This window comes from Verticillium nonalfalfae (assembly GCF_003724135.2).
Source record: "Verticillium nonalfalfae strain VnAa140/NRRL 66861 chromosome Unknown scaffold_4, whole genome shotgun sequence".
Lineage (NCBI taxonomy): Eukaryota > Fungi > Ascomycota > Sordariomycetes > Glomerellales > Plectosphaerellaceae > Verticillium > Verticillium nonalfalfae.
This window is the reverse complement of record NW_021167229.1, coordinates 300890-316614: the sequence shown is the minus strand read 5'-3', so window position 1 is coordinate 316614 and position 15725 is coordinate 300890. Positions and strand designations below refer to the sequence as shown.

Here is a 15725-nt window from a genome sequence, read left to right as displayed (position 1 = left end):
TCCGCGAGGTCGATTATTGAAGGGCATTTTTGTAGTAGAAGCTTGATAGTAGCTTTATCTGTGGTTTGATCATTCGGAAAAAGCGGTGTAACGATCGCGTGCAAGCATACGATAGTAGTGTGCGGCCTTCTTCGTCCGTCTGACACAAGTCCAGTCGATCGCTCCTGATCAAGAGCTTGAGTACACCCTCATGGCCACTCAGGATGGCCAGAAAAGCTGGCGTGAAGCCTCTTCCGTCCCTCAGGCAGAAGTTCGTTGCTTCAGTCTCGATTAGATGCTTCATTACATTCTCATGGCCGTATTTAGCAGCCCAGTGCGCTGCGGTCCATTGATGTTGTAAAACCGCATTGACTTTGGTCTCACCAGTCGCTAAGAGTATTCGAACCACATCTGCGTGCCCAAATTCAGCTGCCAGGGAGAGTGGCGTGCGAACTTTCGATGCATGGTCCACAGTCGATAAGCTGACATTGACGAGAAGGCGAGATAATAATTCCGTCAGACCGCAGGCTGATGCCACGTGCACTGGTCCCGCGTCATGCTCCAGGGACCGAAACTTTGCTTGTCCGAATTCCCACAATAGTATTAGTTCGATGTATACTTTCCAAAAGCTAGGGTCTGGCCGTTGCAGAATATCCACAATATTCTGAGCATAACCTGCTACCTCCTGGCCATATCTCAGATGGTAGAGGATTGACCGAGTAGCGTATGGTAGCAATGGGAACATCGCCATCAGTCTTGCCCTGACCTCCGCAGCTGCCGCATTTTCTGTTACCAAACAAAGATCATCTATATCATCACGAAAGATTACTGCGGTGAGATATTGAAGGCAGCATTCGGCCATCATACAATGCGAGGAAGCCTTCGCGCTCTGTAGCGACCGACTTGTAGCGCTGAGAAGTAATATACCATAATCGAGGACGAAGTCTTTGGCTGTCTGGTGAATGAATTGGGCGACTTGCCTCGCTTTTTGTCGGTCTCCATAATCCAACAGCTCGATGAGCCCGCAGCTAAGCGCATTTATCCGCTGACGAAGTTTGTGAAGAGGAACGAAGTTTTCTGACTCCTGACATTGTTGCATTGACCAGTCTGTGCGGACTTCTAAAGCCAATGCCCACTGTAGCTCCTGGATTGTCAGAGGTTCTATGGAGAAACAAGTCCATTGCAGGAGCTTCAATGTGTTTTGGTAATTCTTTGCGGCCAGAATGATTTCGCGGTATAATTCGGACAGCTCGGACGGTAGTCGCTCAATCTCAGCGTAGATCTTTCGCAACGTTTCTCCTTGGCGATTAAGTTCCAGTGCTTGCTCTGAAGCAAGCCTTGCCCACATGAAGCTCCCGTTGGCCCTCGTGGACACGAGATCTTCTAGGTGATGGTCGGATAGTGTTGACAGACGATGCTGGACGAATGTAATGATGTCGTCTCTGTTCTCTCTTTGTAGATGTATCTTCATATCACACTCTGGGATGGCATTGGGGTAGTAGCGACATGAGCAGCAAACGCTCAACCTGTGTCCGTCACTTGGCAGGTTGGAGACAAGGTCCGATATGTAGGCTGTCAAATCAACAGCTGCTAGCTCGCCAGCTTCATCAACAGCGTCAATGAACAGATGAAGTGGGTGGGTCGATAGAATTCTCGTGACGGCCAACTTGAAGAAGTCTTGTAGTTGATTCATATTCCACTCCCATTTCTTGCCCTCCTCTCCCACGATTTGTGTTTGACGTTCGTAATAAGCGGGTAGTTCGGGGAGTGCTGCAGGGACAAGGTGAAGAACTTGGTGAAGAATGGATCGAAACAGGCCAAGTAACTGTTTCTGAAGACTACCTCCGCGATTATGAAAGTAAAACGATATTGTGAGAGTATTCTCTCCAAGTATTTCTTTGGTTTCGTGGGCTAAGCTGCGGGCATGCTTCATCAGTGTCGATTTGCCTGAGCCTGGATGACCAGCGATCCACATCAGACCCCGGTGGAGATGCATCCATTTTTGAAACACTGCATGGTCACGAAGCCATTCGCACGTGTGTTCGGTTGCCCTCTTGATATCGAGCTGTCGAGTTTCCATGCCCAAAAAAGCCAATGCCCGGAGGCAGCTCTGGTTTAATGGCAGCGAAACCTGTGGTATATATCTTGAGGCTATGCTGTATAGTTAGTCCTGTCATCCAGTGCTTTTTGTGGGTGGCATGATTTACTAGTTCTGTCAAGTTCTGGCGGTACCTTGCCCACAGCTTGTGCCATGAGTTCAGCGATGTACCTGCACACGATCGGATAACTCCCCCGAATGCGAGAATCGAATTTGACCAGCCGTGAGTGGTCTGCACTGAGTGCGACGATGTCTTGATCCGCCGCAGCGACCAGCCCAGTGCTTGTAGCAGAGTCTTTCGTCACAAGCAAGCATTGTGCGCCTGTTTTGCGCGGGACTCCGTTCTCATCGATCTGTAGCTTGACATCAATATACTGTCCATGGAAGTTGGATCAACCGTGGTCGAACCTGCAATGTGTCTGAAAGCTCAAGCTCGAAGAAGCAGATTACCCGATATCTACTCTGACAGCTCTCTGCAAATATTTCTGAGATCCTCGTTAGGTATGAAGACGGCTCATTGTGCGGACCAACCAGCAAGTCGTGAATGAGAGCTGCATTAGGCTGCTCCTTTACAATGGAAACCAACGACTCGTTCCTCAGGCCTTGATTTGGCACCCCAAAGAACATGAGGCCGCAGCATAATTTGGCTATATCGGTCTCGTCATTAGAGCGATGACGGACAGCACGGATAAGCATTTCCTTGATCAGCAGACCGCCCAGGCTGTGGCCTATAAAGATGATGGGGCGATGACTCGTCTAGGCCGAGTTAGCTAAATCTCATCATAACTTTTTGAGAGGCGATGCTGTTATCTCGAAGTACCTTGTCCCGGAGGCGAAAAGCCACCACCTCTTCCAGCAGGGCACGGCCCAGGTCTTGAAGAGTCTGCTTTGACGTGCTTCCTTGCAGTTTGGTATTGTAACCGTAGATCAGGACACGGATGCTGGGTTGGTCGATGGGCAGGAAATCGCGTAGCCAAATTTTATTAGTATTGGCGGCTTTCCAGGAGCCGAACGCATGGCTGTTGAGGCCCGGTACTGCAATGACACTTCGTGCAATAAATTAGCGTTGCAATTTGAAATCGGGGGCGGGGGCATGGTTACTCGACTTTGGCATCCGTTGAATGTGCATACAGAGGAGTTATCCCATGAAAGTCATGAGAATAATAATACGAAGGGTCGCTGTTTGCTCCTGCTCGGGTGAGATTGGATGCAAGGTCTTTCGAAGACAACGATGTTTCGAATGCGACTGTGGCACATTCAATACCGACGTCCAGGGGTACCAGTGACCCTACGCGAAGGCTTGACTCGTTGACAGTTGTCTTGAGCAGTTCGTCGTTATTGAGAATATCCTTCAAGCTTTTCGTCATTTCCGCTCGTTTCTCTGCCACATTCAGTTGATCGGTTGCGCTTGATTCGACATCTATGCGCAAGGTGAGAGTGGTGGTTGACTTTTCCGCGACGACGGGGGAAACCCCTCGTCTGCTGGGTGTGCGCGCAGAATCCTCCGCCATGTTGAATGTCAACGATGGCGTCCTGGCAGAAAAGACCAACTGGTCTTTTTATCAGCTTGCGAGCTTGCGGGCGATGGACAGAGAAGCGAGGCTTGGAGAAATAGGTACACAGTCTTCGTCGGACAATCTAACGCGCCAAAAGATCAAACTGTCTTGGAAGTATGTGGCGATTTCAGTCAAGAAAGGATCAGTCAAGAAAGGATGGAGGGACAGACACGAGCGACATACGGCTGCAACCCAATAGCCGCCAGCCCTCAAGAGCCCCCGCCTGAAGGCAACCAACGCATCACGTGTCAAGGCATGCCTCAGCCTGACCCTACATCATCAGGCTGGCACTTGTGTGCTGCAAGCTTGAGAAACTCGGCATCTTGGCGTGAATCATGTTGCGAACTCAAAGGCCTCCTTTCGACAAGTCACACCAGTTGAAGCCGGCTGTGGAGGAGGAAAGTGAGGGGGCCAAGCAGGTCCCTGGATATCCTCGGGTTAGTTTGGATGACCGGTCTAGAGTCTTGGACTTCCTGACCCAGGAGTTTTGCAATGACGACCTCGACCAAATCGCAGACAAGCTGTGGTGGATGTCGAGACAAAACAGCCAAAACATCTCCCCACTACACCGGCAAGCGGTCAAGCGCCGGACGATCGTCGTCACGGAAGACCCGAAGCTCCACTTAGTCTGGATCCACGACCGAATCTTCGTCAAGCCGCTCCCGCGCTACCTCGGAGACTACGGTTTCTGGCGCGATCACATTTGCGCCAAAGACGGCACCGACAAGCGGGGCGTTCGGGTCCAGCGCGCGGCGCTGGGGTTCATCCGGACGTACTATCATCTGATCCGCTACGAGACCGACTTTCGCATCGCCAAAGACCCGAGTCTCGCCCTGATACCAGAACATGTGACGTGGGAGCATTTCTGCGCTTTCACGGGGGGGTTGAATAGCATCGAGGACCGTGAGGTCTCGGAGCGGTATCAGTACGGTGAGATCCGCCTCACGCGCCTCAACTTTTACGCGCCGTTTCTGCTCGGCAGGTCGCACTTTCAGCGGGTGGACTACCAATACGGGCCGTACTTTGCGCGGTTCTATGTTCCCATTCTGTTTGCCATGGGAGTCGTGTCGGTGGTCTTGAGCGGCATGCAGGTCATCTTCACAGCGAGCGAGGAGGGCGCCGCGGTGAGGAGCCGGCGATGGGCGGATGCCGCGGTCGGGTTCAGCGTGGCATCGATTGTCGTGGCGTGTGGGCTTCTCATTGCGCTTGGGGGTCTCATTGTGTACAAGATAGTGATGGAGTGGAAGGTTGCGATTCGAGATCGCCGACGGCTGACGAAGCAGAGAAGTAAAGAGAAACAAGGCCAAGAGCATGGGAGGGGAAATCCCTAAGGCCATGTAACAACATATAGCAGGAATATGCTCGCAATTTGAGGTCGATGTTTTTCGATTTTGATCACAGCCATAAAAACTGCGGCTCGTGCTCTTGGCTTTTTCCTAGGCAACTTTCTCAGTTCGGCTTGATCAGGTCTCGCAGCCTTGTCAGCCGACGAACAGTGTGTCGGAGGTAGAGGACCTCCAGTCTACGGCCTTTGAAGGCTGAAAATGCAAAGCAGTGTGCGTGGGCAGGAAGCCGAATGAGGGGAGACGGAGATAGCCACATGGGCTGGTTTCCTGAGTACCTACCTACCTAGTCAAGGTAGGTTAACCTAGACAACTATGGTAAGCATGCCATTTGAAGAAATGGTAGCTTAAGCAGCATGATCGAGAATGCATAGTATTTTAGAGTATCCGAAATAATAAAATAAGTAAATAGCATGGGTAACGAATATGAATGTATTTGAAAACTATGTTTCCATTTCCGGTATCTGCGGCACCTCTTCAAGATCTTCGCACGATGAATATTGATGGAATTCCCAGAACCAGCTCTCCAAGCTCATCACGACCCCAAACCCCAAGACACGATGAGGACCGAAGATCACGTGATACGATAAGCAGAGCGATAAGCAGGGCCCCTGTGGAGACGGAGGCTGTTGGACCTGGACTCACCCGTCAGGCCGCCAATTGGAGACACCGAAAAAAGTTCAATCGCGAAACCCCCTTCACCACGCGATCCCGACGACGACAAGGGGAAGCAGAGCAGTAGCAGTCGCAGAAGCACCAGCCGAAGCCAGCCACCACATCACCCAGACACAATGGTTCGACCACGCGTGAGATTGCCGCGCGTCCGCCTCGCGCAGCAGCTGCAGCAGCGCTCTCTGCACAGCGTCCCCAAGCTCGACCACGACTTCAGCAATGGTGTCCCCGGCGTGCTGTCGGCCGACGGTTTCCAGATGGCGTGGACCGAGTACATGACGCACACGCTCGATAAGCTGAACGCGTTGACGGCTGGTATGTCTCTCTCCTTACGGATCTGCCGAGCCACGGAAGAGGGATGGGTCCAGGAGATGCTGGGCCCCAGCCCATCACGCACACCATGACGGCAACGAACGACAAGGTAGATTGATCATAGCTGACAAGAAACCCCAGGCACCGACCTCGAAACGCGCGACACGAAGCAGATCATCCACGCGACGGCCCGCGACCCCGACCAAGCGCCCATCTTCAACCACGCCTCCATGGCCCACAACACGCACTTCTTCTTCAAGACGCTGACGCCGACCCCGAAACCCATGCCGCCGCAGCTCGCCGCCGACCTCTCGACCGCCTTCTCCTCCCTCGAAACCCTGCGCCGCGAGATGACGCTGACGGCCGCCTCCATGTTCGGCCCGGGTTTCGTCTGGCTCGTCAAGGCCTCCTCGTCCGCCGCCTCCACGGGCCCCTCCGCCGCCGGCATCCTCTCCTCCGCCGGCGGGCCCGCCTCTTCCTCCTCCTCTTCTTCCGCCGCGGCGGGCGCCTCCCCCTCGGGCGCCGAGTACCGTATCCTGACGACCTACCTCGCCGGCACCCCCTACCCGGGCGCCCACTGGCGCCTGCAGGGCCGCGACATGAACACGGCCGGCGCCGCCGGCTCGGCGTCGGGCTTCCTGCGCAGCACCCAGCGCGCCAGCCAGCTCGGTGCCAAGCCCCCCGGCTCCCTCGACCTCGTGCCCCTGCTGTGCCTCAACACGTGGGAGCACACCTGGCTGCGCGACTACGGCATCGGCGGCAAGCGCGCCTTTGCCGAGGCCTGGTGGGATGCCGTCGACTGGTCTGTTGTTGCCGAGGCGGCCAACATTCGCCCGCGTCCGGCGTTCCAGGTCTGAGGACGGGTCGGGCGAGAGAGGGAGAGGAATACGCAATGTATCAACTGTGAAATGGAGAAGGCGGACTTTGACACGGGTGTGTAAGATAGCATTACAATGTATAGAAAGGCAGAAAAATGGATGTACTATGCTGTATTTGGCTGGCTGGCGTGTGAGTGCTTTCATGTTTGATGAGGTGGCCGCTGTTTGCAAGCTTTGAAATGGGGATCACATCTGCATGGTGATGTGTTGTCAAATATGCGGCAACTCTCAGCTGCGTCACGTTATGCCGACGTGCTGTCCGACGGGTCCATGATTCAGTCATCCAGGATGTGGAGAATCACGGGTAGAGGCAAGCCTTTCTAGGAAGCACTTGGCTTTTGCTACCATCGATATCAGAACCCCAACATCCCAGATCGCGAACAGGCACTGAAAGAAAGAGCACTACGGGCTTCACTTTTGAATCAGATGAGATGCTATCTGGTCCCTACTGTCCAAGTTCATGAGCAATATCCAGACAGGACTGTCCAGGAATCAAGTCTCACCTTGCCGCCACTCAAGAACCCGCGTCAAGATTGGTGAGTCGAAGTAAGACTACAGCTCTGTACATCGTCACGAACGAGCCAAGCATCACACTTATACATGCGCAATACGCAAGCCATGCTTGATTGCAGACTAAACTACCCAGAATCGCCCTCCACCACCCTCATAAGGAGCGTCCAATCAAAAAGGTATCACGATGCCACGCCGGAAATGCCAACGAATAAAGATCCAAAAATCAAGGGGGGGTTCAGCTCTCGAGAGCACCCATCCCCAACAACATCTTTTCCAAAGGAGAGGCGAGAACATACCAAATGCAAGAAGCAAGAAGCAACAAAAGAAAACAGACGCGTCGTCGGCGGGCTTACCAGGGGCCTTATGGTCATCGCAGACCCTTGCCAACAATTTCCGACCTCCTGTCATCGCCCTTCGTCCTCACACCTAAATCATGTTCCCATTAACGCTCACTTCAAAGCCCTGTCCCTTCTGCCTCAGCGCCTTGGCAAGCATGAGCTCTCTCATCCAGTCGATCCTCTCATCCCGGTTGCGCACCGCGAAGTGATGCGTCTTGCCGGTTCCGTTAACGCCCTCAGCAGGCACAGTGGCACCGCTGAAAGAGAACCCCGACTCCCTCTTCCTCAGCTTCGTCGTGACGCCGTTTCCATTCTTATCCTGTGGGATGAGCTGAAACGCAAAGGCACCAACGCTATCTAGATCGCGACTGCCAGAGTGGAGATGCACGCGCTTGAACGCGGCGCTCAACTTGCTCTGGCTCGCGAGCGACGAGCACGCAATAGCGTAGTCATCAATGTCAACATATTCGAGAGCCCGCTCGAGGTGCACGGCGTCCTTGTGCATGGCAAGGCGCGTTCCCTTGAGGGTGAAGTAGCCGTCGTTCCACTCGTGACGGAGCATGCGCGTCTTGCGCTTCTTCATGGGTCCCTGGTAGGAGATGCCACTGTCGAGGGTCGTGGCAGTCAGGGGCGTCTCAACGATCGAGGTCGCTGAGGCGGCGGCGGCCTCGCGGACGGGCACCGAGGGCGGGATGGCCTGCTCGAAAGTACGGCCTTCAGTGGCGGGGGACCAGGGGTAGGCAACGCGGGGAGGGGCCTTGACGGAGGCCCGTTGTGGTGAGCCGCGGACGGGGGAGGTACGGACGGGGGAGGTGCGCACCACCGGGGTGGCGGTGTTCTCGTCCAGAGCCGGGAGCACGGGGAATGAGGGACGGCGAGCGGAGGCGCGGGATTGGGTCATGGCTCGTGCAGGAGGTGGGTTGGAGGAGGAAATGGTATGGTAGTTCATGTCAGGGGGCACGGACTGAGAGACGTTACGCTCAATGTGATCGACGGGAACGGCTGTGACGGGGACGTCCATCTCAGAGAAGGGGGTACCGAAGCGGTACGGGTTGGTGGGTGTCATCAGATCCGGAGAGAGAGGTTCGGCCTTGTCCATGCGATAAGGCACGAAGGCATGCTCCTGCGACGACGACGACGACGACGACGAGTGTTGCTGCGCTGGCTGAGGGACTGACGGTGGTGGCACGCTCGTGGCCCTTGAGGACTCGGGCCGCAGAGGTGACTTGCCTGGGATGGCGAGTTTGGGAAGTGCGCGTAGGCCCTCCTTTGGCGCCTTCATCGAGGCCAGAATCTCGAAGGGGGGCGTCGGCGGGACCTCGTTGGCGCTGCACTGTTGGAAGTCGAGGAACTGCCTGACGTTGTCCTGGGGGTCTCTCGCTTGCACACCACGCAACGCAGCCTCCTGCAGGTACTGCATGGGCGGCACACCACCGGTGCCGAGGATGTCTGACGACGCGACGACGGAGGGGACGGCATCCGACATGGGACGCATGATTTCAGAAGGGTCGAGGGCGCGGGCAGTCATGGGGTTACCAGGATCGCCAGCGACGAGCACAGCACCGCTCTCGAGGTCCACAAAGGGATGCTCTTTGCGGAAGGCATCAATCAGGCGCTGTGCCTTTCGGTACTTGGAGCAGTTCTCGCCCTTTGAGCAGAAGTGCGGCCTGGGGATGTGCTGCTCGATGCCGACGATAGAGACAGACTCGAGGGGGGTGATGATGTCGTCGTGCGACAGCTTCTTGGGCTTCCGTCGACTGCTCTTTTTCCTCAACAGCCCTTCGCCTTCGTCTCTGCGCTTCTCCCTCTTCACCTCGCGGCTCGGCTCGTCTTGAATGGGTGTCGGCGCCCTCGGAGAACTCGGTCGGCTGTCGCGCAGGTTCTGGATCTGGTGCCAAACATTGTGGCGCATGCCAAAGGAGGGAATGTCGAGCTCCTTCAGGTCCTCGAACTTGAGGGTAATGAGAATGGCACCGTTGATGTCATTCTGAACGAATCGCTCGGCGACCGAGTACTCTATGCCAGCATTGAGCATCGACTGCGCGACCATTTCGGGGGTCCAGGGCAGGAGGTTCGAGGAGTCCAGTTCGGCTGTGGTGAAGCGCGCAGTGGGGCTGCTGCGACGTCGTGTTGGCAGGGACTGGACAGTCGGGAGAGGCTCGTGCATCATAAAGTGCATGCTCTCACTGAAGGGAAGCGCCGTCTTTGGCGTGATGGGCGACAGTGTCAGGATGGCCTCCTCCTCAAACGAATGCGTCGTTGAGCTGCGGAACAGATGCGGCCCCCTAGGACCCTCAACGGCCTGTGGCGATATCCCCTCGAGATAGCCCACGCGACTTTGACTTGACCTTGGCGTTGGCACCTCATCGTAAGAAGAGAGCGTAGTGATACTCGGCTGGCCACCAGACTTTGACCGTGTTAGTGGGTTTGCGTCGACACCCTGACTTCAACAAAAGATGGCACATACCGAATTAACGCTGTGGCGTGGTGAGTTGTCTTCCGCCTCACTGATGATTTCCTCGTCCCAATCCGTATCGACAAACTCTGTTGCGACGGAGATGGGACGGTCTTGCGGCTCGCTCTTGAGGCCGAAGAAGGTATCACGCAGATTAGCTTTTTGGCGCATCTCGGAGTGATGCAACCGGCGCTCGCCCATGGCGCGGTGTTGTTGCGTGTAATGCTACGTGGCCGTGTTAGTCTGTGGTGCTCACTGGTTTTGTGAGCGAGCTCAGGCACAACTTACCAAGCTCATGATTTTGTTTTGTTCTGTGATTTTGTTTTTGGGGGGAGGGTAGTTCGCCGAGTTGAGTAGTATCCGGCCGCCCAGTTTGCACGGGGTGGGAAGGGAACCTCTTGTCAGCAGGCCGTTGCCGGCACTTCTAGGTTGTATCAAAGAGGCAGTGACCGCAGCCCAGCAGCCGTCACTTGCAGGTCCTGGGGGTGGGTTTGTTTTTCTTTTCGCAACGAGGACACTAGGTACGATATGCAGGAAGGGTCATGAACGAGAGCACTGCACGCTTTGCTTATGCTCATGAGGAAAAGGAGAATCGTGCAAGAGTGGCAAAAGGAGGAAAATCGAGAAAAAGGGAGAGAGGGCTTGGATAGCCGCCGGGCGCCTACCGAGGGGTTATGTATGGATGGTGGTGGCATGTGGTTGAGCGACGATGGACGAGCGACAAGGAGGGACACACAGACAGACAGGCACAGAGAGACACAGGCACAGCGCGAAAGAAGTGAGCCAGCATCCCAGCAACCCATCATCCTAGCATATCCTGGCACCCTGGCACCTAGCACCGAGCACCTAGCACCTAGCATGGTACCGCGAGAGACGAGGAGCATCGGCATGGGACATCACAGTCGGGTGCTGCAGCAGCGCGCATGCATGGTGCGATGTGCGTGATTCGGCCGTGGTGCACTTGCGCACACGGCCGACGACCGGGCCAGCCCAACCCAACAGAGACTTGTCGACTAGGGTCTGGGGGCGTTGGCGGTCACAGGCAAGATGCCCACTGTATCGGAGAGTGAGGCCGGGTCGGTTGACAGGGAATCCAACAACTGACCGCTGCCAGGTATGCCGATGATGGGAGGAACAGGCCACACAAGCCCCTCCCATGGACCTTGCTGCTTAGACTGGCAGGGTGGTATAAGAATAGACCCCTGGAGATGTCTTGTGAGCGGTCCGACGAGGGTGTGCGGGTGCGGGTGTGTGTGAGAGCTCGAGCCTGTGTGGTCGCCGAGGTAGGCGAGGACGAAAACTAGCAGAAGAGGTAGGCAAGCCACAGGCGGCGGCATCCTCCATCATCGCGCAGCAAGACCTCGACAGGACAGGCCAGGCCAAGCCGAGCGTGGGGAGGGCGGGCGGGATGTCTCTGGCCTTGGGGTGGATCGAGTCAGTGGCCGTGGTTGGGTTGAAGGAGCCAGGGCGCATCCATCTGGTGGTGATGGTCATGGTGTTTGTCTTGGGCAGAGGCGGAGGCAGAGAGAGAGGCAGGAAGAGAGGAGAGCTCGAGAGCTTGGGCCACCTTCGGTAGTGCGACTGCCGCGGGGTTTGATTGGTGGTCGGTTTGGTTACAAGATGCAGCTGCAACCTCCATCCATGCAGGACCGAAGCTCGCTCGATGCTCCATCGGGGTCGGACGGGGTATATCACACCGCTCATTGGTCATAATTCCTGCAGTGCGACTCTATTTGGAGGGCGCTAACTCTCTTATTGGTTCGAGACTGTCTTAAGCGCCCAGCTCTTTCTCTTCTGTCTCTTTTGCGCGCGCTCTTCCCTCTCACTGTGTCTTTTTCTGTCGCCAGCGCTCTTGCCAGCTTTCTTGATCCTGCCAACCTGATCTGCCTCAACTTGCCCTTGTCTTGCCCATCGCACTCTCTAGCCCAAGACTGCTAAAAAAGGTACATCAGCAGAAGATGGCGCGCCAGCACCACGGCCCCCCCCCCCCCCCCCTTCGGCGGCCTCGACCAGGATGTGTGCCCTTCTCCAGCCCAGCATATTCTCCAGCATGCATCTGCCACTGCCATGGCCTCTGCCATCTTCCCTCCCTCCCTTCCGCTCTCTGCAGCAGCAAGGCATGGATGCTAGAACCCGTAGCCGCGCTTCTCAACCCACCTACCCACATATAGGTACATGAACTGTGCAGAGAGCGCACAGAACAATAGATGCAGGTTGGCCCAGAGGAAAAGAAAACACGCCACAATGTCAACGTTGAGAATGTTTCCTGCCGTCCCACCTTTTCTCCTCCCCCATTCTTCAATGTCATGTCGTTGAGCCAGCGACCTGAGACCTTGAGTCTAACGCAGATAGCCTCTGCACCCACGCGACTGGCATATGGCTGCACGGCTTTTGCTACACACCGGCGCCCAACGCTTGAACAAAACCGGCCAGCCAAGGTGCGTGGCATGGCGCCCAGCGTCGAGCGGGCGATACCCGGGGCCCCTGCCGAGATGGGAACCAGCGAACAAGCAGCCCACCAGTCTGTTTGCGTACAAAGGAGAGAACGATGGCAATGCCGACCGTGCTAGTTCGACTGTGAATCATAGCAGCGCTAGATTTACGGATAAATACAATTGAACCAGAATAGACCAAATAAATGCCTCTCTCTCTCTCTCTCTCTGTGTGTGTGTGTCTCTCTTGTCTCTGTCTTTTTGAGATGAAGTCGACTGGAGTCATGTCATGCCCAGCCCGATCTGCGAACAAGCGATATCTCCCTCTCTTTCTGTCACTCGGCCATCCAGGCGACGGAAACACGGGAAGCCAAAGATGGGAAACAATAATGCGATATCCACTCCTGGAACACCCCTCCTCCCTGGTCGGCCAACGAGGAACTGTCGTCGTTTTGATCACACACCCCTTGTCTTTTTGGCGTGCACGGAAAGAGGAGCCAGCCCAGTCTACGGCGACCCACTCCTCCATCGTCAACTGAGTTCTGCCCCTCCTCCCGCCTCTTCCCCTCTCGACCTACCTTATGTAGCTACCTACCCACCTAGGCACCTTACCCTACTTTTAGTACAGCACTGTGCAGTGTCTTCCCTATGCCATTCTTTTCTTCACCCACACCCCCTTTCCTGACTACACACGCCTTCCTCTCACCAGCCACTCGCCTCGCCTCGCCTCGCCGCCAGTGCCCGATGCCAGCCCCCCCCCCCTCCTCTCCTCGGAGAAAACGACCAAGCGCAAGGCGAGGCCCTCATCAACGCCAGGGGACCCCAGAGACCAATGACAGCGTGATGATGCTCTTTTGCTCGAGTATCCAACTTCCACCGACCAAGACCTCCGACTCAGGGACGGTCCGAAGCTCAGCAAGCACACATCCCCGGAGAACAACCCACTCAACAATGGAGCAACAATAGGAAGGGGGGACTCAAAGTTCCGCCGTCGTTTCCCGTTCCCGCCATCTTATCTCGGGTGCTAAAGGAGGGGTGGTCAACGTTCGTGCTACTCTGCACCCGGTCGGCCCGTAGCTTCAGGGCCTGTTCTTAGCTTCAGTGTTCAAGCGTGTGAGGAATGAAGAGGGGTCCCCCCCTCCCATCTCTTCTCTCCTCACTCGTTCACAGTTTTGGACCTGGCTCCACGCAAGCTGGAACCCTCGAGGCGCTAGCCCCCTCGCCTTACGTTCAGCTGCGCATATCACATCATCGCCGGCCATCAGACGCGAGAGGTTGATGGGGGCAGCGGCAGCAGGAAATACCGAGAGACATCGTCTCTCTCAGTCTCTTTCTCTCTACATCATGGGCCACGGGGCAGGGGGGGGGCGGGGTGGAAGGCCAAGCGGGCCCCCTTTCCAAGCCTATGTTTCGCTGCCCAATGCCAAACTCCCGACAGACCACGCCGACCGCAATCCGACCGAGGAAGGCGACTTCCGCCAACGTGACTCTTCGTCTCTGCTGTAAGGAGCCGGGTGGAGCAGTGTCGGTAGGCGGTCGAGCGGTCGGGCGGGCGGGCACATGACCTCGTGCAACGGGCGCGCGCGTGCGCGCGTCTTCACCGTACCGTGTGGCCTGTTCTCTCACCTCGTCTCTCGGTCCTCTATGGTGCCTTTTGCTCGTCATGTGGTGCTGTCGGCGGCGCGCGCTGCGCGGACGAAGCAGAAGCAAGTTTCGGTGTCTCTGAACTGAACCACAGCGCCCCCTGCCCAGCCACCTCGGTCAGGGACACGGCCGCACGACAGCCATACACGGCGTGCTGATGACGAGGTGGAGGTTTTGGAGGCGTTACAAGAGCAAGGGAAAGATTATGGAAGACTGCAGGCCGACTTCGCTGGGTCAAAACCGCCCCAAGGTGCTTGCAGCGGGTCCACGCAGACGAAGCAGAGACATGCCCGAGACACAGAGATCCCTCGACGCCCACCTCATGGTTGCTCCGCGTGTTGTGTAACTGTCTCTCCATCGCTCGGTCTCTGTCGTGCGCGACCGTGCCGTATGGCGTACAGTGCTTGCGCCACACCTGGTCACTTGCCCAGGATAGAGAGAGACAAGACGTGAATATGCCCATAGATAAGATAGACTAAGGGCGTCCACTGGCAAGGTGTGCCGGATGAGGAATCCCTGTCAGATGTCTCTCTGCTGATAACCATCTTACCCCGCATCTTTTCTTTAGGGGGGGGGGGCACGCGAATATCCGTCTCGGTCGTCGTGCATGAGTAAGGTGCGTGAGACGGCGTCGTACCTTGCTGTGCGCGCTGCGTTAGCTTCTGCTGCCCCTCCTATTGCTGCCGTTGCAAAGAGGGTGGGTGGTTGCGTGGGTGGGATGCACGGAAGACCAGACGGGTCCAGCCACGGAAGCTTTTCGAGGTGGGTTGTGTCGTTTTTGGATGGTCTCGAGTGTGATGCGGCCGCTTGACAGTGATTGTGGCTTGCTCGAGACACATTGTTTTCTTGCTCCTCCGAGCCGCAAAGTCAACCTGAGACCAGGAGGTTGCGTTGCATGGTGGGTGTTGTTTACCGTGGTTCTGGGTTCTGGGTTCTGGGAATGGTGACCGGTCTTGGGCATTGTGTGCATCGGCGCCCCGTGGACCATTGGTCAAGATCGTGTCAACCTCGCAATGTTTATCATGAGGCCTGAAAGAACTTTTCACACTCTGCATAGTAAGGTGGCCCTCAGGAGTGAGGTGATTGCTTTTTGGGTTGTCGTTGTGAGTATTCAGTAAAGAATGAGATGCCGAGCGCAGGCAGTCAGCACAAGGCATAGTCATGGCCGACTATCACGAGACATTCACGTTTCTTTCAGGAACATCACAGAGCTGTTTAGTGTGGATGTTCACACACTCTCGACAGAAGCTCTATTTCACGAAAGTCTCGAGCGTCCAGTCGACTGATTAATCATGACGATGCCAATACTTGTAGTAGAATCTACCGACATGCTCTATAATTGCTCGTGCTGACAGGCCATGGGTGTTGGCTTTTTGAGACTCCACAGACTGAAAGAGAAGAAGATATGAAGTTCGAGTATGGTGAAAGGCATTTATTGACCCTCGTCCTGTTTTAAGTTCTACGCTCGTCATGACGGCTGGTGATGTTGCTCAGGGCGTCTACAA

General features: G+C 55.8%; 3 protein-coding genes across 3 annotated transcripts; 2 read left to right on the top strand and 1 right to left on the bottom strand.

Moving 5' to 3' along the window:
* Positions 1 to 3968: 3968 nt before the first annotated feature.
* D7B24_005988 (uncharacterized protein) lies at positions 3969 to 4964 on the top strand (the record flags this gene model as incomplete). The annotated part of the gene is made up of 1 exon (XM_028640131.1): positions 3969 to 4964. The coding sequence occupies one exon, from the start codon at positions 3969 to 3971 to the stop codon at positions 4962 to 4964; it is 996 nt and encodes a 331-aa protein (XP_028498995.1).
* An 803-nt stretch (positions 4965 to 5767) lies between these two features.
* Positions 5768 to 6817, top strand: D7B24_005987 (uncharacterized protein; the record flags this gene model as incomplete). Its single annotated transcript, XM_028640130.1, has 2 exons — positions 5768 to 5963; positions 6102 to 6817. The coding sequence occupies 2 exons, from the start codon at positions 5768 to 5770 to the stop codon at positions 6815 to 6817; spliced, it is 912 nt and encodes a 303-aa protein (XP_028498994.1).
* Positions 6818 to 7777: 960 nt separating this feature from the next.
* On the bottom strand, positions 7778 to 10441 carry D7B24_005986 (uncharacterized protein; the record flags this gene model as incomplete). Its single annotated transcript, XM_028640129.1, has 3 exons — positions 7778 to 10096; positions 10157 to 10369; positions 10433 to 10441. 3 exons carry the CDS (start codon positions 10439 to 10441, stop codon positions 7778 to 7780), a joined length of 2541 nt encoding a protein of 846 aa, XP_028498993.1.
* Positions 10442 to 15725: the final 5284 nt, after the last annotated feature.